The sequence below is a fragment of the Schistocerca gregaria genome, chromosome 1 (genome assembly GCF_023897955.1).
Source record: "Schistocerca gregaria isolate iqSchGreg1 chromosome 1, iqSchGreg1.2, whole genome shotgun sequence".
NCBI classification, from domain to species: domain Eukaryota; kingdom Metazoa; phylum Arthropoda; class Insecta; order Orthoptera; family Acrididae; genus Schistocerca; species Schistocerca gregaria.
In genome coordinates this window covers 676,979,445-677,007,015 of record NC_064920.1, presented here as the reverse complement: position 1 = coordinate 677,007,015, position 27,571 = coordinate 676,979,445, and the positions used below count along the sequence as shown (strand labels likewise).

General features: G+C 46.2%; 1 protein-coding gene and 1 non-coding gene across 2 annotated transcripts in view; one reads left to right on the top strand and one right to left on the bottom strand.

The window, feature by feature from the left end:
• Positions 1-27,571, bottom strand: part of LOC126267983 (odorant receptor Or2-like) — a 94,302-nt gene that overhangs the window by 18,439 nt on the left and 48,292 nt on the right. The window contains exons 4-5 of the mRNA XM_049973373.1: positions 21,242-21,343; positions 1,389-1,544 (exon numbers count right to left, since the gene is read on the bottom strand). Coding sequence (XP_049829330.1) covers positions 1,389-1,544; positions 21,242-21,343 — 258 coding nt within the window. The remainder of the gene's footprint in view (positions 1-1,388; positions 1,545-21,241; positions 21,344-27,571) is intronic.
• Positions 22,922-22,996, top strand: Trnas-cga (transfer RNA serine (anticodon CGA)). The gene has a single exon. It is a non-coding gene; the product is annotated as a tRNA-Ser (tRNA).

The following is a 27,571-nucleotide window of genomic DNA, read 5'->3' as shown; positions in this document are numbered from 1 at the left end:
TCACCTGACGTCTATGTGTGGTTAATGCGCGTTGACGTAAAACGTAGTCGGTGGTTACATTAATGTGGCTGGAGCGTGTGGATCTTGAAAATGTGTGTGTCTTGGGACTTACGGGCGCTCAACGTCGAGGTCATCACCTCCCTGACACACATTAATTAAACGAATGTGGACAAATTTAGCAAAATGAAAGCATACACGCAAAGAAAGCGGGAAAAGATGAAAAATGCTGTATACGAAAATAAAAAGTAAGAAAAACGAGAAAGAAGCGTCAAGGATGCCACAGTAAATTGTCACTGGCTGCCACTTACGTAAAATGTGGGCGATCCAGTCATCCTGTGAACAAATTAAGACCCTCTCCCTAAAATCTTGGTAAAAACATTGATACGTCACAGAACTTTAAAACTTTAACCACATTCGTTTGAGGCCGGCCGGAGTAGCTGAGCTGTTCTAGGCGCTACAGTCTGGAACCGCGCGACCGCTACGGTCGCAGATTCGAATCCTGCCTCGGGCATGGATGTTTGTGATGCCCTTAGGTTAGGTAGGCTTAAGTAGTTCTAAGTTCTAGGGGACTGATGACCTCAGAAGTTAAGTCCCATAGTGCTCAGAGCCATTTGAACCATTTGAACAACATTCGTTTGAGTGTATCGTAAAAGAGATGGTGGATTCGCTGGCAAGTCAGCCGCGATCCGCTGATCAGAAATAAAACGCAATCCAATATAACGTGGCGCACAGTGACCTGGACGCCACAAGAACCACACATTGGAGGGTCCTCTCGCCGAAGCAGGAATCCATGGGTCATAGGTCTGTGACCTGTCCGAAGCCGAGTAAGGAGAACTTCGTAGCGTCCGCGGGGCTGGAAGGAAGTACAACACACACGCGTTGTGGGCTTGACTAAAAGGAGCTTATTGTCAGTCATTGCCAGCCACTCATCCTCCCACCGAAGCATGACTCGTGAGTTCAATAGCGAGGTGAATGCGTGCAGGGGGATGGCACACTGCAATACTTGCCGATCGAGACACGCCTCCTTGGCTCTGAGATCTGCCCTTTCGTTCCCAACAATGCCGACGTGCCCTGGAACCCAGCAGAAACCCACCTCCTTCCCCAGTCGTTGTAGTTGGAGGAGGGCATCCTGGATGTTCTGGACTATTTTATCTGCTGGATACAAACGTTGCAATGAGTGAAGGGCACTCAGTGAATGAGAACAGACAAGAAATTTAGGACGGGAAGAGCATCTCATCTGCTCCAGTGCCCGCAAAATTGCAGAAAATTCTGCATTAAAGGCAGTAAATGCCTTGCCCATTTACAGAGAATGTGTCGCAATCGACAAGATTTCTATGGCGCTCAGACCCCGACAGAAAGGTACTACTGTTAGTAGAGTAAACCCTTACCGACAGAAAGGTGTCCCTGTTGACTGGGTAGACCTTGCCGGCGGAGAGCTGCAGCGCCGTCTGTGCTCTGCACATGACGACCCGTAGCGTGCTGGTCACGCGTCGGTCCACCCCCACCCAGCCCGAGCCGTAGGCCGCCAGCGACACGGACAGGCCCTGCGGGCACCGCGCACGTCATATAACAGCTACAAGCATTCGTGGGTTGGCAACGCCGTTGAAATTGTCTCAGTGAGAAACGTGCGTTGGAGAGAACACCTGTTTCAGACTGTTCCTGCCCTCTTGCTGCTCACTAACAGTATGTAACACAGGTAGCGATCATGAAAGTTATTGTAATTGGCATTATTATCACCAAGGATTAAATTGTGGTATGTATCACTTTTTTATGATCTCACAAATCTGACATTTCGTTGGGTGGTCAACTACTGTACTTCGGTTTCACTCATCGATTCGTCCACTTGACCTTTTCCATTTTCTCTCTCTCTCTCTCTCTCTTTTTTTTTTTTTTTTTTTTTTTTTTGAGCTGTATACGATGCTGTATTCAATACATTGAAAGTATGACTAAAATCGCCTTGAGAAACATTTTTTTCGTGTTTTGTTGAATTACGCGATGCATTTGGACGCCGTGGGTGCATCGTCAGCTGAACATCGTCGTAATACATAATTTACTGGAGCTTTGAGTGGGGTGAAATATGTGAAGCACAGTGGAAAATATAGTGAACAATCGAGGAAGAACATTTTAAACCTTTTAACACCAATAACCATTCGGTTATCTTTTCTGTTATCGCATGTCACGTCACTCTTGGCGCATATTTGTTTATAAGTTTTTAAAAATACTTCACAGACGCAGTTCAACATGATACCATCAAAGATGAAGTATATGACATAGTGTCAGAGATGTGAGTACAACTGAATTGACATGTGCATGAAATAAATTTAAAATAATGCTTTAAAATTACTAAAATAACTATTTGCACTGCATCATCAGGCCACATGTGGTCCATCGGGAACATCCGACCGCCTTGTCATCCTCAGATGAGAATGCGGATAGGAGGGGCGGTCGTTACGATGACTTTCTTTGACCGGAGCCGCTACTATCCGGTCGAGTAGCTCCTCAGTTGGCATCACGAGGCTGAGTGCACCCCGAAAAATGGCAACAGCGCATGGCGGCCCGGTTGGTCACCCATCCAAGTGCCAGCCACGCCCGATAGCGCTTAACTTTGGTGATCTGACGGGAGCCGGTGTATCCACTGCGGCAAGGCAGTTGCCCAAAATAACTATGGTTAGCGAAATTTGCCTGTTCATTTAAGATAGATTCAAGCTTTTTGGTTGTTTGGAGGTATATTCTCAGTTGTTCTAACTGATTTATGGTCTTACCATTGGTTCCATTGTGTAGTATTATCAGACTGTTTTTATCTTGTTTATATGCGTTTGACTTCATGCATATACGGCAAAATAACTGATTTTTAGATAGACTGACACGAAAAGCATTTATGTGTTCTTCGAAATGGGTTTTGAAATTTCTGCCTGTTTCCCCTACATAGCATGCAGAACAACTGGGGCATGATACTTTTTGGATATGTGTTTGGACTAGTATGTGGCCGAACTTATTTGTAGTGGAGAATGCAATTGTTACACTTTTTTTTTTTTTGAACAGGTTAGCGATTTTTTGTGATGTAGGACCTAGGTATGGGATGGCAGAAAATATTTTCTCTACTTTCTTAGAGTTTTTGTGTATTTTTATGTCTCAATTATCAGATGTTTTGGCTGTGTAGCCATTGCTTACGTAAATACTTTTTATTGTGTCCGATTATGTACTGAGGTTGTTTTCTTCTAAGTCAAGTTAGTGCGCTCTGTGTAGCATGGACTTAACATGCAGCATGTTTGTATGGAGTGGGATGGCTTGATGAGCTGTCAGTTGTTGTATTTGTGTATGTGCGGTTTCTGTGTTTGCTGAACTTGTGCTTTTGTGGAAGGTTGTGATTGTAAGATCCAAGAAATACAGGTTTTTTTATCCACACGTTCTACTGTAAATTTCATATGGTCGGGAAAAGAATTCTTCATTTTCCAATTTCGTATCACAATACAGCAGCAATATTTCATTAATGCACCTCCAGTAAAACACTGTTTCACTTTCGAGCTTATTATTTTCTTCATATACTATTGCTTTCGTCAAGACCATCTTTCTGTTGATAAACTTCACCCTGAAAGGTAAAGTAATTATGTAAAAATATTAGATCAAAATGTCAATGACTTGTGATATTCCGGAAATTGACAACTTTTTGTGTTTTACTAACTTCTTAAAAACTTACTAAAACATATATATTGTCAGTTTCAGAAATATCAGATGCCGCTGAGATGTTGTAGCTAATATCGACACGTAATTATTTTATCCAGTACTCGTAGTATACAAGTTTCCTAATAGACATGTTTCCCCGTCATATGGAAAATTACTTCTTTAAAGTAAAATAGTATACTATTGGAGTTATGTTGATGACACAATGCTACTACTGTATATGATGGCACAAAAATGTAGATTGAATTACTACTTGTATTATACAATTCTTGACTGAAAAATATATATTTCACCGTAGAACATGAGGACAGCAAAAGCATACATTTCCTCCATCTTTGAATCTCCAGCCTCCAACAAAAAGTTCAGTATACACAGAAAACACACATAAGTAGATTTAACAATACACGATACATCGTACCCTACCACAACATACAAACATGCTGCATGTTAAGTCCATGCTACACAGAGCAGAATAACTTTACTTAGAAGAAAAGACTCTTAGGACATAACTGGAAACGATAAAAAGTATTGCCATAAACAATGGCTTCACAGCCATAACATAGGATAATTTAGACACATGAATACACAAAAATAAGACATCAAATTGGTACATTAAGAAAGAAATGAAAATAGACACAAGAAAGAAACGAAAATCCCATACCTGGGACAGATATTACAAAAAATGCTAACCCATTTAAAAAACAATGTAACAGTTCTCCACTGACAACAAGTTCAGACAATTATTGGTCCACAATTCACGAAGACTTTTCCCAGAATTCATAAAAATGGTGTGTATAAAGTATCATGGCTCAGGTGTCCTGCATACTATGTAGGAAAAACATGCAGAAAATCCAAAACTCATTTCCAAAAACACATAATTGCTTTAAGATTCATCCAATATGGAAAATTAGTTATTGCACAGCATATGCTTGAAACCAAACACATTATCAACAAGACAGAAAACAATTTGATTGTACTATGCGATAAAGCCAATGATAAGACCATAAATCTACCAGAACAACTTGAAAGATACCTCCAAAAAATAAAAAAAACCTGATTATTTCTTAAATTTCGGTAGCTATAATTGTTTCAGTAATTTTAAAAACTTCCTATCAATTTAGTGCTTGCATATGCCAGTTTAGTTAATACTGAGATCTCTGACACTACGTGATAGACATCATCCTTAATCGTATCATGTTACACTATGTATGGAAAGTGTTTTTAAAATGTATCAATAAATGTGCACCTTTAGTGACATTCTGAGCGTGGACAGAAAAGATGACTCTCTGTTGGTGTTAGAAAGTTAACCAATTATCTTCCTCGATTTTTCGGTAAGTTTTTCACTGTTTTTCTCACTGTCTCTTACAATATGTTCCGCATTTGATTCCCTAAATACAAAACCTAATATCTAACCTTCTCATATGAGGTACATACATCTCACTTCACTCATAGCAGTAGTAAATTATGTGACGATTTGCATCTGGCGATGGACGCACAGCCGGCCGCGGTGGTCTCGCGGTTCTAGGCGCGCAGTCTGGAACCGTGCGACTGCTACGGTCGCAGGTTCGAATCCTGCCTCGGGCATGGATGTGTGTGATGTCCTTAGGTTAGTTAGGTTTAAGTAGTTTTAAGTTCTAGGGGACTAATGACCATAGCAGTTGAGTCCCATAGTGCTCAGAGCTATTTGAACCATTTTTGATGGACGCACATGGTCAGAAATATGTCGTGTAATTCTATAAAACACGAAAAAATGGTGACTGAGGGCGTTTTTATTCATGTTTCCAGTATGCTGTCACTTATTGTTTACACTGTTGTCCTCATTTCTCTTCTGATCAAATAAAACATAATTTTCCCAAGATTCTCATCTCTGCGGGTTGTATTCCATTGATTTGTACTATAGCTAGCGTTCAGTATTCACAAGCACAAAATAATACTAGATATGAAATACCTTTCATACCTTCTTATTATGTACGTTTTCTCTTGCATCTTCTGCTTTCAACAGTATTCACAATTGTGGCAGATAGATATTGAAAGTCTTGTAGCTTTTTTCTGTCGTCTTTCAAAAACAACAGGCCTACCAAAGGCCAGGCTTAAAATTTTTTTGTTCGTTCAACTGATAAATGGTTCATAGTAGTTGTACACGAATCGACTGGCTTAATGGGAATGCAGTAATGGTAGTTTCTTTGTGGACACGTTTTAAAGTATACTCTCTCTTACACTCATAAGCAAGCACAGGGTGTGGTGGAGATGATCACGTGAACCAGCCAAAGCTCTCTGGTTGTCAGAAAAAGGTATTATAGCCAAAACTATGACACTATGTCTAAAAGGTGCAAGCAATTTTTCTGGCCATTCTTAATTAAATAGTCAGGCGAATATTATAAAAACATTCGACACTGGATGTTAATACGTAAGACATTAATTTGAATGTCAAACACGAAATGTGTGTGTGTGTTCCCCCCCACCTTCGCCTTCTGGACACACACACACACACACACACACACACACATATATATATATATATATATATATATATATATATATATCACAGATACTTCAATAATTACACTCGAAAGTCAGGCAATAACATTCGATTTTTGGCAGAAACATCTGACAGTTGACAACAGAAACCAAAAAATTGCAACGAAACAAGTGTTCAGTTCGTAGCGCTGTGAAAGGTGGGAAAAAACCGCAAATTGGCATTTATAAGAATAAGAACAACACCCGAAATGCAACAGGAGCGTAATATGTAGGAAATCGTCCACTCAACTTGTAAGTACAGTTCAAAACATTACTACTTAATAGGAAATACCAACCTCTAGAACTTTTTATAACCTATAGGTACAGTGACCAAAATGTAAATTAAATAGCAAACATATGTATATATTCCAGGCCACTCATGATACCTTGCAGAAAATAAACACGAAACGCGTATGGCACTAAAATTGTGTTTCATTAAGTTGCTGTCAGACGGTCCATAAATAAAAATTATCACCAGCTGTTTAATACCGTGTTGGTCAACCTTTGGAATGTACTACAGCAGGGCTTCTGCCTGGTAGGTTGTCGACAAGTCCGGAAGGGCTGGTTCCAGAAAATTTTTGCATACAAAGGATTTATCGAATGGTGGCTTCAGGCAAATGACGGGCTGGTTCCTTTGCAAGCGCACGGCCGACCTCCTTCCCCATCCTTTCTTAATCCGATGGGGCTGATGCCTCGCTGTTTGGTCTTCTCCCCCAAATCAATGAACCAACAATCTGGCGGCCTCCCCCCTCCCCTCCTCCCACCTTTTCCGTCATAACCTTTCATCTGTGTCAATTTTCGTTAGTAACTGTGATCCGTACCGTAGACGAAACCTTGCACTTCGGCGGCCTGTGTCGCTTGGGCCTTAAACTGGCCCTGTATTGGGCACCAGATGTCCATGCACAGGTTACACAATTCCGTAAATTGCGGACCGGCGCTTTGTGGAGGCGGAACTTGCGCCTGATTGTTCGATCGGTTTCTTATCAGGCGTATTTGGTGGTCTAGACAGCAACATGAGTTCACTATCATGCTCCTCAAATCACTGTAACACGATTTTGACCTTATGATACAGACAGTTATCCTACTGAAAGATGCCATCGCCGTCGGGGAAGAAATAAAGCATGAAAGGATCTAGGTGTGTGCAAATACGTTCACGTGGATCACAGCTGTCATGGTTCAAATGGTTCAAATGGCTCTGAGCACTATGTGACTCAACATCTTAGGTCATAAGTCCCCTAGAACTTAGAACTACTTAAACCTAACTAACCTAAGGACATCACACACACCCATGCCCGAGGCAGGATTCGAACCTGCGACCGTAGCAGCCTCGCGGTTCCGGACTGCAGCGCCAGAACCGCACGGCCACCGCGGCCGGCAGCTGTCATGGTACCGTCGATTACTTTCACAGCCGCTGTGGAAGGCACGGTGATTGATCCTGTCTCCACTGCAATTGTAACTGACGATTTTGTCGATTTAGTTAACATGGGAACATGTTGGGGTCGTCCGGTGCTGAGCTTATGTTCAACAATGTGCGCGGAACGGTGTGCTCCGAAATACACGTGTCTGCGCCAGCACTGTGCTCTGTCGTCAGACCTGTCGCCGATACTGATTTTCAAAGCGAACAAACCTCCAACCTCCCGGTTCCGTGGTGATGTACTTAATACAACACCTGCTCGTGCTTTCACCGTCTTTCAAGCACTTGCCGTAGCTGCTCACTGACAGTAGGTCGGGAACAGCCGATGGTTTAGGCTTTCAATAAGTCCCTTCCCAGGTGCTTATACCAGTGGATGTCCTCATTTGGATGAAATGTATTCCCATTTACGAATATGGACAACCATGACGACTATGAAAATTTGTAGCGGTCCGGGTCTCGAACCCGAATTTACCGCTTATCGCTAGCGGTCGCCTTACCATATGTCATCAAACATTTGTCTACAACCTGTTCTCGTACAGGGGAGACCCTGTAATTGAAAGTCACCTGTCCCGTGTCAACGGATGAATACAATATTGCAGTGCCTGCGTTGTCTAGAAGTACAGCGCAGAGTTTTTTCGTACATGCATGCTTCTCTGAAGGAACTTTGCATCACACTTCTGAACAACATAGACACTGCAACATCGTATTCCTAATATCCACGGGTGTACTGCCGGTCTATAGTGTCCAACGGGCACAATATTTCGGCGATCAAACATGTCGCCATCATCAGGTGAACTGACGGACTGAGCTTCTGTGAACGCGCCGGCACGGAGATCCGTACGCTATGGCTGCTCAGGGGGGAACTGGGTTCGGTCGCGGCGGCGGACGATTTAAATACCCTCCGCCCGCGGAGGGTATTTCCCCCTGAGCAGCCATAGCGTACGGATCTCCGTGCCGGCGCGTTCACAGGAGCTCAGTCCGTCAGTTCACCTGATGATGGCGACATGTTTGATCGCCGAAATATTGTGCCCGTTGGACACTATAGACCGGCAGTACACACGTGGATATTTTGATTATCAAATACGCCGGGAGAAACTCAAGAATCACATCATACACCTTTACGGGGAGGAGATGTATCGCAGCATGAAGAAATTTGAAAAGTTGCGCCACCGTAGATGTCGGTTGCTAAGTACTCTTGCCTTTCTAAAGAGATGTCGTTCCGAGAATGTTGTTCCAAATTTTGCTATTTTATCACATCGATTCTGCAGCAGCTAAGAGAATCAAGAAACGAGCCAGCCTCGCATTGGTACGTGAGAGAGTGAAATTCACCAGCCGGAGCCTTGAGTTTATCTCACAGGAATTACTCAAATTACATTTGCAACTGGCTACAAAGTTCACTTCTTTTTCCTGAGATTGGATTGATGGAGTCACCTGGGTGTCAGCTGATTCCGCCCATAAGAAGGCCACGGGACGTCAAACAGCTAAGTTCTCACGTCTCCTGGACAAACCATCTCTGCAGGTTCCGTGCAAGACTGTCATCAATTTGAGTGGCATGGTGTTGAGCGATGATGCGGTCTCGGTTTTGCAGAAAGGTCTCAACTTCGCTCCCACCCCTAAGTTCACTCCGGTCGCAGAAATTGTTAGTGCTGTTGAACAGGTTGCAGCTCGACTTCCGCCAGAATCAGCCGAGGAAATACGTCGTGAAACTTGTCGTGCGTTGACGAAATCCAAGCCGATGAAGTCAAATATCAGCAGTAAAGAGAGGGTGGCCATTCGTGATCTGAGGGAACGCTCTGAAATTGTTGTCTTACCTGCTGACAAAGGCAATGCTACAGTTGTTGTCTCCCATAAGGACTACACTGATAAGATGCAGAGCCTGCTAAATGACGATTCCTACCGGAAGATCAGCGTTGACCCTACAAAGAAGGTGGAGAACAAGACGAGGGTTCTTCTCAAGGACGCAGATTTACCGGAGAGTGACGCTAAGAAATTGTTACCCCAAGGTCCGGTACCGCCTAGACTATATGGACTCCCGAAGGTTCACAAAGAGGGGGTACCATTACGCCCCATTGTCAGCAACATCAGGGCACCTACATATTTGTTGGCCAAATACCTGACGGGAATATTAAGTCCTTATGTGGGTAAATGCCCTCATCACATCCGTAATTCCGTGGATTTTGTTAAACGCCTTGATAGCTTCAGGTTGGATGAGTCAGATATCATGGTGAGTTTTGACGTCGTTTCCTTGTTTACGAGGGTACCCCTGCGAGAGTCGCTAGAGTTGATAGGTCAGAGGTTTGACGAGAATACCACTGAACTTTTTAGGCATGTCTTGACTTACACGTATTTTCTTTTTAATGGAGAATACTACGAACAAACGGAAGGAGTCGCCATGGGTAGCCCACTCTCACCGGTGGTAGCGAATTTGTACATGGAGAACTTCGAGGAGGAAGCCCTGTCGTCATCCGAATGGAAACCTACTTGCTTTTTCCGTTACGTGGACGACACGTTCGTCATCTGGCCACATGGTATGGATAAACTCCTTGACTTCCTTACACATCTAAACTCCATACACCCCAACATCAAATTCACTACGGAGACTGAAACGGAGGGTAAATTACCTTTCCTTCACGTCTTGGTCAGGAGAAGGGCTGATGGCACCCTAGGTCATGGGGTGTATCGAAAGACAACACACACTGATCTGTATTTGCACGCAGACAGCTGCCACCACCCTTCACAGAGGAATGGGGTACTTAAAACTCTTGTACATAGGGCGCGACACAGAGAGTCTACCCCAGGAATTGGAACATCTGAGAACTGTATTTCGAAAAAATGGGTACTCAGAGTGGCAGATCCAACGTGCTCTCCGCCCAACCACTGCATCACAACCTGTTGAGATGGATGAAGCCACTAGGGAGGAGGTAGGCACTGCATTTATTCCATACACAGGCGCACTCTCAGGGAAAATCGCCTATATTCTGAAGAAACACCGGGTCTGAACTGTGTTTTGTCCTCCGAATAAAACTCGTGCACTGGTTGGGAGCGCCAAAGATGACCTCGGTTTGAGGAAGGCCGGCGTGTACCAGATTCCGAGTCAATATGGTATGTCGTGTATTGGTCAGACGATGCGTACCGTCGAGGATCGATGCCATGAACACCAGAGGCACATTCGACTGATGTATCCGAGCAAGTCGGCGGTCGCTGAACATTGTTTGTCGAAAATCAGGCTATGGAGTATGACCGCACGAGGATTCTGGTACAGACGTCGAGATACTGGGACAGCGTTGTTAGAGAGGCCATCGAAATTCGCACCAATGACGACCTCATAAACCGTGACTGTGGCTATAATCTTAGCAAGGCTTGGGAACCAGCGATTGGGTTAATCAAGAGTAAATCGAGCAAACGCATAGTTGTGACGACCACGGCGGACAGAGCCATCACACCGACGTCATCTCAGACACCGTCGCAATCTGTTCCACCGCGCTACCGTGGCGCGGGGCGCGGACGGCGGAGAGAGCGCGCCGCGGGTGGAGGGTATTTAAATCGGCCGCCGCCGCGACCGAACCCAGTTCCCCCTGAGCAGCCATAGCGTACGGATCTCCGTGCCGGCACGTTCACAAGAGCTCAGTCCGTCAGTTCACCTGATGATGGCGACATGTTTGATCGCCGAAATATTGTGCCCGTTGGACACTATAGACCGGCAGTACACCCGTGGATATTTTGATTATCAAATTCGCCGGGAGAAACTCAAGAATCACATCGTATTCCTGTTTGCGGCCGAGATAGTCGCTAGAATAATTCCCCATTCGTCTGCGTTCTGCTTACACTGAGATGACAGAAGTCATGGGATAGCTATATGCACATATAACGATGGCGTTAGTATCGCAAATAAGAGGTATAAAATGGCAGTGCTTTAGTGGAGCTGTCATTTGTACTGATGTGGTTATGTGAAAATGTATTCGATTTGATTATGGACTCACGACGGGAATCAACAGGCTTTGAGTGCGGAATGGTAGTTGGAGCTAGTCGCATGCGACATTAAATTTTGAAAATCTTTAGGGAATACAATATTCCGAGATCCACAATGTCAAGAGTGTACCGAAAATACCACATTTCAGGCATTACCGCCCACCGCGGACTACGCAGTGTTCGATGGCCTTTACTTAAAGACCGTAGAGTTGTTAGTGTTAATTTTTAGTGCTGACAGACAAATAACACTCTGTAAAATAACGGTAGAAATCGGTGTGGGACATACAATGAAAGTATTCGTTACGACAGTGCCGCGAAACATGACGTTAATGGGCTATGGGCTGTGGATGCCGAAGCGAGCGGACGCTCTTAGCTGACGCTGCCGAGGCTATTCCTTTGTTTGCGGTTTTGTAGCAATCGGCTGCGCGGGTTCACGCATTTGGCTTCTCGCCTTGCGTGTTCTCGCAAACCAGCGTCTTTCTCTTTCAGAGTCGACAGCCTGCAACGGCCTTTAGGAACTCGTGCGGCAAAATCCACGTGGCGTGACCCCATTGTCTGAAAAAGCAAATTGTCGTGCCCTTCAAAAGAGGCAAAATTGTCGTGTACGGGGTTACGACATGGAGGAGGAGCTCGAACGAGGCGATCGCCCCGACGAGACTGAGGATGAGGCAGATGGCGTTCTAAGGGAAGTTTCACGGACGACGGCAGCGTCTGGCCCCCCACCACCGACGAGTGAGAGTGTTGCTCGCGGGCGTCGGACGAACGTGGAAACTTCCGCGAACGGACGGCTCCGCGCCCGCTCGCTCTCTCTGCCGAGACGACGGATCGAGCCGCCGATCCACCTGACAAAGGAGGAACTCTCCGCCGCCATGGCCATGCTGACTCCCGACGAGTACTGCATCGCCGTGCAACGTCTGGCTATGGGAACAGACACGGACAGGGTGGAGGTGGTAACGAGACTCCGGTCTCGGTTACCTGCGTTTCGCGACAGTCATTTGCCTGTCGCAGTTGCCACAGCTGCCGCCCAGCAGTCGCACCAGCCGTGGTGGCTACTGAAGCCGCCACGCCCTCACCGACGTCCAGGCTGGCAACACCTGACAAGCCTGTCGAGGTCGAGAAAACCTCGCGGAAGCGCCCAGCCGCGGCCGTAGAGGACACTCCCTCCCCCAAGGCAAGTTCCGGTCGCGCCAGGGGGAAGAAGAGGAGGGTACGCCGCAGAATGACGACTGCATCACCGAGGAAGCCGGATGAAGAAGGCTTCATCGCGCCCTCCCGTCGCCACACTGCGAAACCCAGGTCGTTTGGACCGGTGACGCCGGAACAGGTCGAGGCTGCAAACCGCTTTGCAGATCTACCTGAGGTAGCCGAGACCGACGGGGACGGGACAACACCGATTACGGCGACGAAACTGCCCCGCCGCCCTCCGCTGATCACCATTCACTGGAGTAAGGAGTACAGCGAACTCCGAGAGATGCTGTACTCCATCGCAAAACCGCTGAAGATGTTCGCGGGGACAGACATCTACAAGGTCAGAGCGGAGTCCTTGGAGGATCATGCGAAACTCATGAGACTCTGCGAGGCCAAGAAGCTGTTCTGCTACACGCAGAGTACGGAGCAGCTAAAGCAGCTGAAGGTCGTCATCCGTCACCTGTCGATGAAGATGGAACCGAAGTTCCTACAGCGGCAGCGGGAGGAACTCGGCTTCCAGACCCGCCACGTGGGCCTGATGAGGTCGCCCAGGACCCACAAGGACATGCCCTTGTTCCTTGTGGTCTTAGTCGACAATGTGGACAACCGGAAAATTTTTCAGGTTGCAAACATTGCTGACTTCGACGTGAAAGTCGAGCCACTACGCGCGAAAGGCAGGCGAGCCCAGTGCTTCAACTGCCAACGCATGGACCACGTGGCAAAGTTCTGCAGGATGCCTGTGTGTTGCTGCAAGTGCGCCGAGGAGCGACCGACGTGCTGCAACTGTAACGGTGACCATGTCGCCTGTTACCGGGGATGCGCCGCATTCAAGAGCGGGAAACGCGCCAGCCGCGTAAACCCGAGTCGCAGCTTCGCGGACGCTGCTAAGGGGAAGCCGGCCGCCCCTTCCGAGAGGCCACGGCCGCTCGCGGGGGAGGCCGCACCGGCACCGCAGCCGTCGCAGCTGCCCTCTCCCGCGGCACCGCCTGCAGTCGGGGAGGCCGGCTTGCCGGCGCCCGCGGCTGTAGGAGGGGTTGCCGCCCGCGCAGGGCGTTCCCAGCGCGCCGCTCCGCTGCCGGCTGCGGGAAACGTCGCGAGGGAGCCAAGTCTTCCCAAAACGGCGAAAGACGACACCACCGAGCTGGCCGCGCTTCTGCGGTCACTCAACCAGCTGATGACGCAGCTACCAGTTATCGTGGGAGTAGTGACGGCGGCCCTCCAGGCCACCGCCGGGAGAAGCCAGCCCTAATATGGATAACGACCATATTTATGGGTTAACCATATGCACGTTCAACCCTCGGGGTCTCCACCCCCAGCAGGGCGAGTTTCGCCAATTCCTACGGGACGAGGCGGTCGACATCTGCTTTGTGCAGGAGACCTTCCTCAAACCCGGGGTCGACGTGCGAGCAGCAAACTTTTGCTGCTACCGAGATGACAGAGCCACCCATGGGGGCGGCACTGCTATCTACGTGAAGAAGTCACTGCGCCACCACCGAGTTCAACTGCCGGCGCTCAACGCACTGGAAGCCACGGGAGTGGCCGTCAACACCACCGCCGGAAAGATTCTTTTCGTGTCAGTCTATCGACAGACCGCTAGACGAAGCCGACTTCGACGTCCTGCTGTCGCTGGAGGGGCGAGTTTTCATTGCCGGGGATTTCAATGCGTAACACACCGAATGGAACTCGCGAACTGTTAGCCGCAGCGGGCGCCGCCTCTCCCGCGTTGTTCACCGCAACGGCGCGATCACCATGGGGCCGTTTGACCCCACGATCTTCCATGCACGGGGACAGCCAGAGGTGCTCGATATTGCCCTTCTGAAGGGCATCGGGCACTTCGCGACCGCCGAGACGCGGAACGTTCTCTCCTCCGACCACGTACCGGTCATTTTTGGCCTCGACGTGGCCGGAACTTCTCTTCCAGACAGCCGTCCGAGCTATCGCAGGCTCGACGCCGAGCGCTTTCGGATGAAAGCGCTCGAACTGCTCGAGGACGCGCCAAACCCCACCGTGGTAGGGGCAGACGCCGCCCTAGCATTCTTCACCCGAAGAATACTCCGAGCAGCTGAGGAAGCCACGCCGAGACGTCGCCAAGGAACACGAGACTTCTCGCGACAGCTACCGCGCCCTATATTGGACGCGATCACCGAGAAGAACCGACTGTCTCGTGAATGGCAGCTCACTCGCCTACCAGACACGAAGCGCCGATTAAACCGCATGAGACGGGAAATCAAGGCAGCAGTCGAGCATCACCGGAACCAGGAATGGGAAGACCTTGTGTCTACCCTCAATCCTGAGGATGGCAGTGCATGGAGGGTGGTAAAGTCCTTCCTACGCCGGCGACAGCGAATACCGCCTTTACAGGTCGGGAACGACTTCGCCAGCGACCCCGACGCGAAAGCCAGCGTCCTGGCTGACGCCTTTGCAGCCAACTTCACACCGATGGCCGACGTCATTGACGACGACCACATACGGCGAGTCCACGAGCAACTACCAACCTTCCGCGGCGCAAGGGAGGAAGGCGACGTTATCGAGCCGATAACGGAGGAGGAAGTTGCGGTACAACTTCGCTCGCTGAACCCCAAGAAGGCCGGAGGCAGCGATGGCGTCACAAACCTCCTGCTGAAGAACCTTCCACCGGGCCTACACCGGCAACTTGCCGATGTTTTCAACGAGATTCTCCGATCGGGTGACTACCCCTCTGCGTGGAAACACGCGGAGGTCGTGGCCATCCTGAAATCTGGCAAGGACCCACGCCAGGCATCGAGCTACCGACCCATCAGCCTACTCCCGTCCCTCTCGAAAGTTTTCGAGAGGCTGTACGCGAGAAGACTGATGCGACACGTCACCCAGGAGGGCATCATCCCGGACGAGCAGTTCGGATTCCGAGAAGAGCATGCCACTTCCCACCAGCTGTTGCGGGTGGTAGAACCGGCCATGAGGGCACTGGAAACAATGGAATTCCTTGGCGCAGTGTTCCTCGACGTCTCCCGAGCGTTTGACTCGGTGTGGCACGACGGTCTCGAGTTCAAACTCTTTGAACAAGGGATACCGACGTCCCACATGACGCTACTGCGGTCGTACTTGTCTGAACGAACCTTCCACGTGAGGGCCGACGACGGTACGTCCACAGACCGGCAGATACGTGCGGGAGTGCCGCAGGGGTCGGTTCTCGGCCCCTCGCTGTACTCCCTGTACACTGCAGACGCGCCGAAAGTGGCAGGAGTCGAACTGGCGCTGTATGCTGATGATACAGCCCTGTTCACTCGCAGCATGAATGCCCAGGTGCTGAGAAACCGCCTCCAACGCGGGTGCGACGCCTTGGGCTCATGGGCAACAAAGTGGCGGTTGAAATTCAACGCCACAAAGAGCCAGGCAGTCGTCTTCACTCGAAGACTTCTGCCGCCAGGGCTTACGCCGCTCGAAATCCTGGGAGAACCCATCCCATGGAGTGGGACGGCAAAATACCTAGGGGTTACCCTAGACCGCAGGCTCACCTGGAAGCATCACATCCGTGATGTGAAAGGGAGAGAAGTTGGACGCCTCCGCGCCCTGTATCCACTGCTAAACCCGCAGTCAACTTTGCCACCGCAACACGGCATCACGCTTTACCTAACATTGGTTCGCCCACTGTTAGAGTATACGGCCGTGGTCTGGGGGAAAGCCGCAGATGCTCACATTGTGACTCTGCAACGGATACAGAACCGCGCCTTGAAGACTGCTATGCATCTTCCAAGGCGCTTTTCGACGCGCCAACTCCACGAGGACACCGGAATCCTGCCTCTTCGAGAAAGGTTCCGCGCCATCGCCAGGAAATTCTACGAGAGGACGGAACACTCCAGTAACCGGCTCATCCGTGGACTGGGCCAACAACCATATCACAGGCCAAGCACGCGCTGGCCTGACCTGCTGAGGGATTAAGTTTTACTAATCCCCCAGCAGAGTGTGTTACTTTTTCTCTTACAGGTCACACCAGCATGGAAAATTCGACAGGTGTGTTAATATATTTTTCTTTTCTCTTCCACAGGAACCGCAGGAATGACAAATCTGTCTAGACTGCACCAGTCTCGAGCCAAGGATCGGCTCGTCTTTACAGCGTCAGCGTCAGCGTCAGCGACCGAACCCAGTTCCCCCTGAGCAGCCATAGCGTACGGATCTCCGTGCCGGCACGTTCACAGGAGCTCAGTCCGTCAGTTCACCTGATGATGGCGACATGTTTGATCGCCGAAATATTGTGCCCGTTGGACACTATAGACCGGCAGTACACCCGTGGATATTTTGATTATCAAATACGCCGGGAGAAACTCAAGAATCACATCGTATTCCTGTTTGCGGCCGAGATAGTCGCTAGAATAATTCCCCATTCGTCTGCGTTCTGCTTACACTGAGATGACAGAAGTCATGGGATAGCTATATGCACATATAACGATGGCGTTAGTATCGCAAACAAGAGGTATAAAATGGCAGTGCTTTAGTGGAGCTGTCATTTGTACTGATGTGGTTATGTGAAAATGTATTCGATTTGATTATGGACACACGACGGGAATCAACAGGCTTTGAGTGCGGAATGGTAGTTGGAGCTAGTCGCATGCGACATTAAATTTTGAAAATCTTTAGGGAATACAATATTCCGAGATCCACAATGTCAAGAGTGTACCGAAAATACCACATTTCAGGCATTACCGCCCACCACGGACTACGCAGTGTTCGATGGCCTTTACTTAAAGACCGTAGAGTTGTTAGTGTTAATTTTTAGTGCTGACAGACAAATAACACTCTGTAAAATAGCGGCAGAAATCGGTGTGGGACATACAATGAAAGTATACGTTACGACAGTGCCGCGAAACATGACGTTAATGGGCTATGGGAGAAGATCTTTCGAGTACCACTGCTAACTACCCGACATCGCCTGTAACGGCTCTCCTGGGTTCGTGACCATATGGAAAATCGTGGCCTGATCAAATGAATCACGATCTCAGCTGATAAGCGCTGATGGCAGGATTCGAATGTGGCGCACATTTCACGAAGCTATGGACCCCAAGTTGTCAACAAGGCACTGTGAAAGCTGGTGGTGATGGCCGTGTTTATATGTAATGGACTGTCTCCTCTGGTCGAACTGGACCGACCATTGAATGGAGGAAATGGTTATGTTCGGTTACTTGAAAACTGTTTGTAGATAATAACGATGGAATTATTCTGGAATATGAATGGGCCACAATTGTTCGAGGTTGGCTTGAAGAACATTCTGGACAATACGGGAGAACGATTTAGCCACCCAAAACGCCCTACATGAATCCTGACGAACAATTAAGGGACATAATCGAGAGGTCAGTTCGAGCACAGAGTCCTTCACTGGCAACACTTTCGCAGTTATGGACGGCTGTAGAGACACCATGGCTCAGTATTTCTACAGGGGACGTCCAACGCCTTGTTGAGTCCAGACGTCGAGTTACTGTACTACGCCGGACAAAAGGAGGTCCGATACGATTTTAGGAGATGGTATCCCGTGACTTATATCACCGCAGTTTATATACTTTCCTTATCGTGTCGCGTACCCCAGGTGGCGTTTAATCTCGCCATGGTCAGTGTTCATAATGTTCTGGCTCGTCAGCGTATTCTCTTGCATTAAGAAAAGGGAAGGAAGGAGGATTAGAGGATAGTGTTGGATAGAAGTCGAGATAAAGGGTGACGGAGAAATAGTTCGGTTGGAGAAGGGTAGGGTGAGAAAGCGGCTGTGACCTGTGTAAGGAACGATTACAAACTTTATCTGCAGTGATTTGCAGAAACCGTGAAGCACCTACCTCAGGATAGCCGACCGAGACATGAAACGCTCTAATTCAGATAAGAGGCCAATGTCTTTTAGATTACGAGGGCCCACGTGTTGATTTTGTACTGGAATTCAGTGATATCACATAAGCGTTCGACTTTTATGGTTCTGTGTGAATTTGGAGCTCTGCGGCATCACCTATACAGATCGTCGTTACTGAAGCCATGTGGGGTCTGCAGCTCGTGGTCGTGCGGTAGCGTTCACGCTTCCCGCGCCCGGGTTCTCGGGTTCAATTCCCGGCGGGAGATAGGTCCCTTATCATTTAGCTACAAAATAGCAGGTCAGCAACTGGAAGCAGTTAATTCCATAAATTATCTGGGAGTACGCATTAGGAGTGATTTAAAATGGAATGATCATATAAAGTTGATCGTCGGTAAAGCAGATGCCAGACTGAGATTCATAGGAAGAATCCTAAGGAAATGCAATCCGACAACAAAGGAAGTAGGTTACAGTACGCTTGTTCGCCCAATGCTTGAATACTGCTCAGCAGTGTGGGATCCGCACCAGGTAGGGTTGATAGAAGAGATAGAGAAGATCCAACGGAGAGCAGCGCGCTTCGTTACAGGATCATTTAGTAATTGCGAAAGCGTTACGGAGATGATAGATAAACTCCAGTGGAAGACTCTGCAGGAGAGACGCTCAGTAGCTCGGTACGGGCTTTTGTTGAAGTTTCGAGAACATACCTTCACCGAAGAGTCAAGCAGTATATTGCTCCCTCCTACGTATATCTCGCGAAGAGACCATGAGGATAAAATCAGAGAGATTAGAGCCCACACAGAAGCATACCGACAATCCTTCTTTCCACGTACAATACGAGACTGGAATAGAAGGGAGAACCGATAGAGGTACTCAGGGTACCCTCCGCCACACACCGTCAGGTGGCTTGCGGAGTACGGATGTAGATGTAGATGTAGGGTCGGGGATTTTCTCTACCTCGTGATGACTGGATGTTGTGTGATGTCCTTAGGTTAGTTAGGTTTAAGTAGTTCTAAGTTCTAGGGAACTGATGACCATAGATGTTAAGTCCCATAGTGCTCAGAGCCATTTGAACCAAGCCCTGTGGAATGACTCTGCCTCTGTGACATGCACACTTCTCGTGTCGTAAAAGCCATCTGCGCTACAGCGTTACAAGTTCGCATTGCATAGTCAGGGTTGTTTGGAAACATGCATATCCACGTAAGACCATCGCTGTAATGAAACGGAAAATCTTAATGAGCCGATCATGCACCCAATCAGCTTTTGGATATCATATCTCTTATCACTTTCCATGCTTGCAAAGAAATATTGGAGAGAGATTTCACTTAATGTAAGACAAATCTTGTGTTTCGCCTCGTTGTCGTATGCCTTATCCTTTTTAACAAGCAAGCGCGAGAACGTTACAAATCTTGTAGAAAGTTTGAAGTGGGATACACTTGCAGATAGACGACGCACTAAACGGAAGGGGCTGCTCACTAAATTCCGAAAACCGATCTTCGCCCAGGATGTAGAGTATACATTATTACCACCAACTTTGAAATCGCACAGTGATCAACATCCAAAGATAAGGAAGATTAGAGTTCGTACTGAGGCGTCCAGACAGTCGTCTTTCCCTCGTGCGATCCGCGAGTGGAACAGAGGGGGGGGGGGGAGGGGGGGAGGGGGGGGGCAAATATGACTTTGGCGCGAATTGTGTCCTCGCCACACACCGCTTGGTAGCTAGCGGAGTATATATGTAGAAGTAAAAGGCTAAAACAACGGGAAGCAAGACAACAGTATCAGAAACCGTAAGTAGTATTCTAAAAATGCATTATGATGAAGCTATTTTCACTCTGAAATGGAAGAAGAACAGAAAAATCATGCTCTTTGCAGATGACAAGCTGTATAATGAGTGGTACACATTAAACTGCCAGTACAAAATATCTGATATCGTTAAGTGAGATAAAAACAGCTGTATATCTTATTTTCAATACGGTATAAACGTATATACATATCGTATTTCAACTGTATTACACATGTGTCTTTAGGTAAATATGAAGCTAACCTAAAATTAATGCCTTATCGTCACCCCTTCGGGTATAGAGGTTTAACCCGAAATTTATATGAATTTCACAAGATGTTACTGTATCATGATAATTTTCAGGCAGAATGACAAACAACAATGTACCCAAGATAGCACAGGAAGTGCTGAAACACCTATGGGTAAAGCAAAAAGAAAGAAACGGTGTTTTGCGAAAGGGGGAGTTTTTTTCAGTTGATATTACAGCTGGTAATCATTGTTGCTCCGTCTGTTCATCACATTCCGTTACAAACTGTATTCAAGACTCACAAACTACTTTAGCTTTAGCTGTTTTCTTAGTCTTTCTTTCTTTCACCTAGAATGCTATTGTCACCTATCACGTATTTTGTCGGTACTGAGTACGTTTCTAACGTTTGTTTTTAAAATAAAACCTATCATAACCACAAGATCGAAAGTTTCGCTATTTTCAATTTCTTTTCGATTCTTGGTAATTAGATGGCATTTTCATCTGAACTGATTTAGTAGTTTCAGTGGAATGAATCAAGGACTCCTTAAAGTTGTTTAAATATGGTTTTGAGGGATCTGTTATGAAAATTCGAACACTAGAGCCACTGTATTACTTTGCAAATGTATACGTATAAGAAGTACTTACTGCTTCCATTGTGTCATGTCCACACCAGCAATAGATGAATATCTGTAGAGCCGGGATTGGAAGGTACAGGGCACATTTTATCACTGCACTGTCTTGTGGATTCTGAAAAGACACAAGGTAAAATGGTAATTGATACCAGCAACTGCTGTCTAAAGCTACATTTAGAAATCAATAACACTATAAGTAAAGTCTAACCACAAAACTACTGAAACTGGTTTTATGTGATAAGTTCCATTTTACTTCAAAATTATCTCTGGTCTCTCCCGAGAGATTGCTGTTGGTAGACACCACTGCTGTATGTCAAGATATCAAACAGACCACCAACAAGGAAACATGATGTCAATGTTACTACACATGAAGCAAAGGTAGTCACTTTGACGTACTGATTCAAGTGTTCAGAAGCTTCTCTTCAGGTTACACAGCCATATTTACCTTTCACTTAACACTTGATAGCTTACGACTTAATAACTTGCGTGTCTGAAGGAACAGACTTTGCTGACGATCCAGAGCTGTACAAAATAATTAAGAAATATACTCGCTCATTGTGAACTCTCTGACATCAGCTGTGTTAGGTATAGATGTACTAGCTGCTAGCGGCATACGAACACTTGTGCCGGTCCGGGACTGGAAAACAAATTTCCTGCTTATAGCGGCTATCCCTGCACGCTCCCGGGCTGACCCAAACCCCATTGTCTCAGTCCTTATGCCATAATTCACTATATGTTCGACATATGGAGGTTTACTTTGGATCGGGGAGCGTACGTGGATAGCTCAAGTGGTTAAAGCGACTACTCGCAGTGAGCGGGAGATTTGTGTTCGAGTCCCGGTCCGGCTGAGTTTTCGTATGTCACTAATAGGTACTACACCGATACCTAATACAGATGACGTCACAGAATTTGCAGTCAACGAATAAATTTCGAATTAGTAAAATAAAGTTTAATGAAGTACTGTTTCAATTCATGCTAGTATTATAAAATATTCTGAGTTATTTAGCGATTAATATTTGCTAAATCATTTGTGTGAGTAACTGAGTTCAGTTTTCCTGATCTTATGCACTGTCATGGAGGGAAAACAAATTACACTCCCTTTGTCAGGAAAGTTCCAGGCTTTTTTTTTTAATTTCTTAGTTTGCAGTGCTTAAAACGAATAAATGTTTCCAGACTGAGATTTTCACTCTGCAGCGGGGTGTGCGCTGATATGAAACTTCCTGGCAGATTAAAACTGTGTGCGGACCGAGACTCGAACTCGGGACCTTTGCCTTTCGCTGGCCAGTGCTCTACCACCTGAGCTACCCAAGCACGACTCACGCCCCCCCCCCCCTTCCCCACCCCTCACAGCCTCACTTCTTCTAGTACTTCGGCTCCCACCTTCCAAATTTTACAGAAGCTCTCCTGCCAACCAGGGTAGCCCAGTTGCCCGAAAGACAAAGGTCTCGAGTTCGAGTTTCGGTCCGGCACACAGTTTTAATCTGCCAGGAAGTTTCAGTCAGTGCAAACTCCGCTGCAAAGTGAAAATTTCATTCTGGAAACATCCCCAGACTGAGGCTAAGCCATGTCTCCGCAATACCCTTTCTTTCAGGAGTGCTAGTTCTGCAGTTTCGCAGGAGAGCTTCTGTAAAGTGTGCAAGGTAGGGGACTAGGTACTGCCCGAAGTGAAGCTGTGGGAACGGGCCGTGAGTTGTGCTTGGGTAGCTCAGTTGGTAGAGCATTTGCCCGCGAAAGGCAAAGGTCCCGAGTTCGAGTCTCGGTCCGGCATACAGTTTTAATCTGCCAGGAAGTTCCAGGAACAAATGTGTTTTTGTTACTCGCTAAGTGTGAGTATTGAAATGACCCTGGACATATTTCCGCTCCAACTCAATTTGTGGCAGAGCTGCGCTTAGCAACACACTGTTCGGATTCTTGGCGCTTTAGTTACGGTGACGCAATGGATGCATCGTGAGGAAAGAGTGAACATTAATTCCTGCGTAACGCTCGGGAAAAAACCCTAGTGAGACGTGGACAATGATTAAACAAGCACATACAGGCGAGGCACTTTCAAAAAGTCGTTTTCGAGTGGCACAAATGGTTTCCTGGAGGCAGAGATTCAGTGCAAGACGATCTCAAAGCTGATCGCCCGTCTACAGCTCATACCGATGCAAACATGGAGCATGTATTGCATGAAGTCCGTCATGTAACTGTGCGAACGATATCAGAAGGACTTAATTTAAATTGTGACGTGTGTCATTAGATTTTAAGATAAGATTTTGGGAAACCGAAACTTAATGCAAAACTCGTCCCACACACACTGACAGACGAACGGAAATAGGAAAGACAAAGAATTTTTACTGGACTACTGGACCGAGCCAGACGTGTTCCCACATCTCTGCCAAAGATTATTGGTGAGGATGAAAGTTCATGTAGCCAGTACGACATTCATACGAAGCGCCAAAGTGCTGAATGACAGAGTCCTGGGCCATCAGCTTCGACAAGAGTCAAACGACAGCCTTTGAGAACAAGGACAATGTTGATCACACTTTGATAGTAAAGGTTTAGTTCAGCATAAGCTTGTTCCTCCAGGTCAAACAGTGAAACAAACTCTTTACATCGAAGTCTTGAAACGTTTTTGGCGAGCAGTTAATCATCGCGTCCCTAATTACGTCATTCTCAGTACTGTTTCTTACAGCATGACAATACAATATCCCATACTGCTTAATCTGTTTACCGAATATCTGTCCAGACATTCTGTTATTACATTACCACATCCACAATATTTACCCGACATCTCGCCTTGCGAATGTTTCCTTGTTTCCCCGAGTGAAAAGGCGATTGAAAGCAAAGCTTCATCAAGATGTCGCAGACATCCAACGGGCTGAGACAAATGAGCTTCTAAACATTGCAGCAAAAAATTGCCATGCTTGCTTCCAACACCTCCAGAAACGTTGCCAACTGTGTGCAGATAACAAAAGGGACTACTTCGAAAGGAGCTACAATCATTAGTTGACAAGTGCAGTTTCATATTTAAAAAAAAAAACTGTCCTGGAACTTTTCTGACAAAGGGAGTATGTTTATTTATACGGAAATTTGTTGAATACATTGACGTGGTAGGGAGTGGACAACGTGTAAGGCGAACAATGTACTCAGGGACCGAATGAGCCTCTTCACAATGAGATGGCACTGTTGCTCCGGGGCAGGGAGGCACAAATCGCATTGGCGAGCCGCATGCGGCGAGCCATTGGTCTCATCGTTCTGTCTTATAATTTTTTTAGTCATCTTTCTTTTACTCCAGGAAAGGAGAGGGCGGGTCCTTGCTGAACTTAGCTTTTTGGTAATATACTGTTGTATTGTTGCAACTACATTTATTAAATAAAGTGACAACTCGTGAAACAAATGACGTGAATGAATTTTGCTTGCAGTGTTTACGTAGTCGCATTGATTATTTTCCCGCCCATGGAACTGGCAAGTCTGTACACCCCTGTCCTAGTAGTAAGGAATTACTTTGCAGGGTGAGGAACCGCATTCGGCCAGCAGTGCGAAATGGAGGCGGCGAGAAACCACTGTATTAATAATCTCTGAGGGTATCGCTAGTCACTCTGTATGACAACCCACCGATGTAGACATTTAAGATAGCAGAAATTAATCTGAACGTCTTTTACGACATTTATCTGGGGCAGTTAGAGAAAGGACTCGCCAAGGCAATATCTTACTGGTCAGATCTTCTGATAAGTAACAGGTCATAATTTTTGGACTTCTAGGTAAAAATCATTGACCTTGAGGCCATTACAGTACCAGTTTCTACAAATGGTGAAATGGATGTTAAGAAAGACGATAAAACTTTTATCCTCAGGAAACTGAACTGGAATCATGTAGCAAATTACCTGACTGTCTCACATCATTGATCTCTGACGATGAAGATGTGGAGTATCAAAGGGTAAAATTCGAGGGTGTTGTATACACTCTGGACATTTATGGTCAGCTGTGAACTGTGAAGGATGACAAAAATCCATTGTTTTTCTACAACCGTGTTAGATAACTGCTACGAAAGCAGAGAGTGCTGAATCTAGATTTAAGCAACACAAAGCCTTGTTGACAAGCAAAAACTGGACAATGTCAAAATAAATGTAAGGAGTGTAGTGCAAGAAGCATTCAATGACTTACAAGGTAAAACTCCGGCTACGATTCTGATGAAAAATCCTAGCATGTTTCCGTCTTACGTAACTTCCAACAAACGGAATAAGGTCATCCGTACTGCGGAACGATGACCATTCTGGTGCCGCAACTTAAAATTATGGAGAGAAGGCGGAGTACTAAAATTGATATTCCGAAATTGTTTCCCTGCAGAAGGCTGTAATATTTTCACACGAATACCAAAACAGTATTGACTAAAACAAGCAGTGGTGAAATAGAAAACCATCTAAAATCACTCACAACAGAAAAGGATCTTGGACCTGATGAGTTGCCTGTACGATTCTATGCAGTTTATGTGAACTTGCTTCCTGTAACAGTAGTGGTGAGTTCACGAAGAAACAACGGATAAAACAGCTACTAAGAGATGTCAAAGGCAAAGTTGCCCCACGTTCCACTTCTTTTTAGTATCTATGGTGACAAATTTATGGACTAAATCTTGAATAATATACACTGAAAAGCTAGAGGGAACTATTTTGAAATGCGTGAATTTCCAAGAAAAATAAATACTATCCAATAAATTTAACGTTCTACAGAAAGAAATTAGAGCAAGTGAACTTCGTCAGTTAGGATGTGTGCTTACTGCGGACTGAAACTGTATCAAGCAAAGAAGAGGAAGGATAATATACCGAGAGAAAGCCTTCAGACAAACATAGTGGTTGCTGAGAGAAGAGCAATAGCAAATGAACTAAGAAAGAGACGTGAAAATTGATTTATTTGGAGTTTAGTTACACGTGGACCCAGGAACTACGACACTAAAGAGAAAGAAGAGAGGTATCAGGACACCTATGATATATGACTGTGGAGGTGAATCGAGAAAATTGAGTGGTTAGGCAGAATAGAGAGTGATGAAATGTTTACAAGAGCAAAGGAAAAGTAAACTTTCTGAACTATATTAGAAAGAAATATGCAACCTAGGCTGGATACATTTGAAAGAAAAACAGTTGGCAGCATGTTATAGCTGAAGGGTAAACAGAAGGAAAGAGAAGCAGAGATATGCAGACGGATCCAAGAAATATCTTAACGAAATCTGAGCTGTTGCTTTCGTACATTTGAGCTAAATTGCCAACTATCTCAATTCGGAATTGGAAAGATCGTGAACACAAACCTAGAGGAAACACAAATAAATTGCACACACTTATATAACAATAAATTACAAATAAACCTTTAAGTTACAACAGACAATTATAACATAGCTTGCACAATTTCCAACAAATTCAAATGACACTGACATTTCAGATGCGACGGACAGCGTAGCCTTCACAAACAAACTGCGCCTCCTGCAATCCTGACAACTGCCTTCACAAAAACATTGACGAATATAAGGCGCAGGAAAAATCTAAAACACACACCTGAAAGCATAACAGAACATAGCATTATCAAGTGAAGCGGTCAGTACCGTCGCAGTTTAAAGACCAGAAAACTGCTTTAAAAGGATTCAAATTTACTCGGCCAATGTTGCAGTAATAACAAAACTACAATTAATAAAACATAGCAGTCCGTAAGAGAACCATATAATCTTTACTAAAAGAACTGCTGGCAAAAGTGCCGTGGCTTTTAAAAGGGAATTAAAGTTCTTTAAATAGGAAAATCTTTAGAAAGCTTTCTTTGAAACAGACCTTAACATATTAAGGATAAACAGTTTTAAAAGCTATGAACTCTTATTCTACGTTTCACAATACTCAGCCGATCAAAACCAGTCAGAATTTACAGCCTAGAATCTTCCAGAAAGACTTACTACAGAACACAAACCAGAAGAAATAATTCAGTTCTCATCGCCCTGGGTGGTGGTTACAGGAAACAACGCTGCTAGAATAAGAGAGCCAGGAAATGAACCATTTAAAACGTTAGATTAAATAAGCCACGCAAGGAAACACGAAGTAGATGTCCTGCCGTTCTCAAAATACAGGCAAAATTCATAAGCATGCGAGCGACTTGTGCTCTTTGATTATACAAAACTTGAAGGCAAAATCACGCACCCTATCATAAAACAAATAATTGAGTCACGTATACCAATTCAAGCCGCAATTGTTACCATGCAAAGATAACGTTCACCATTTCATGCACTGTTGCTTCTTCTCCCCACAAATGTCCATCAGTCATGTAACGGGAAGTATCCACAATCCGCGAGTAGCAGTAACAGTACTTGGCAGCCCCCTCTGATCCGCCA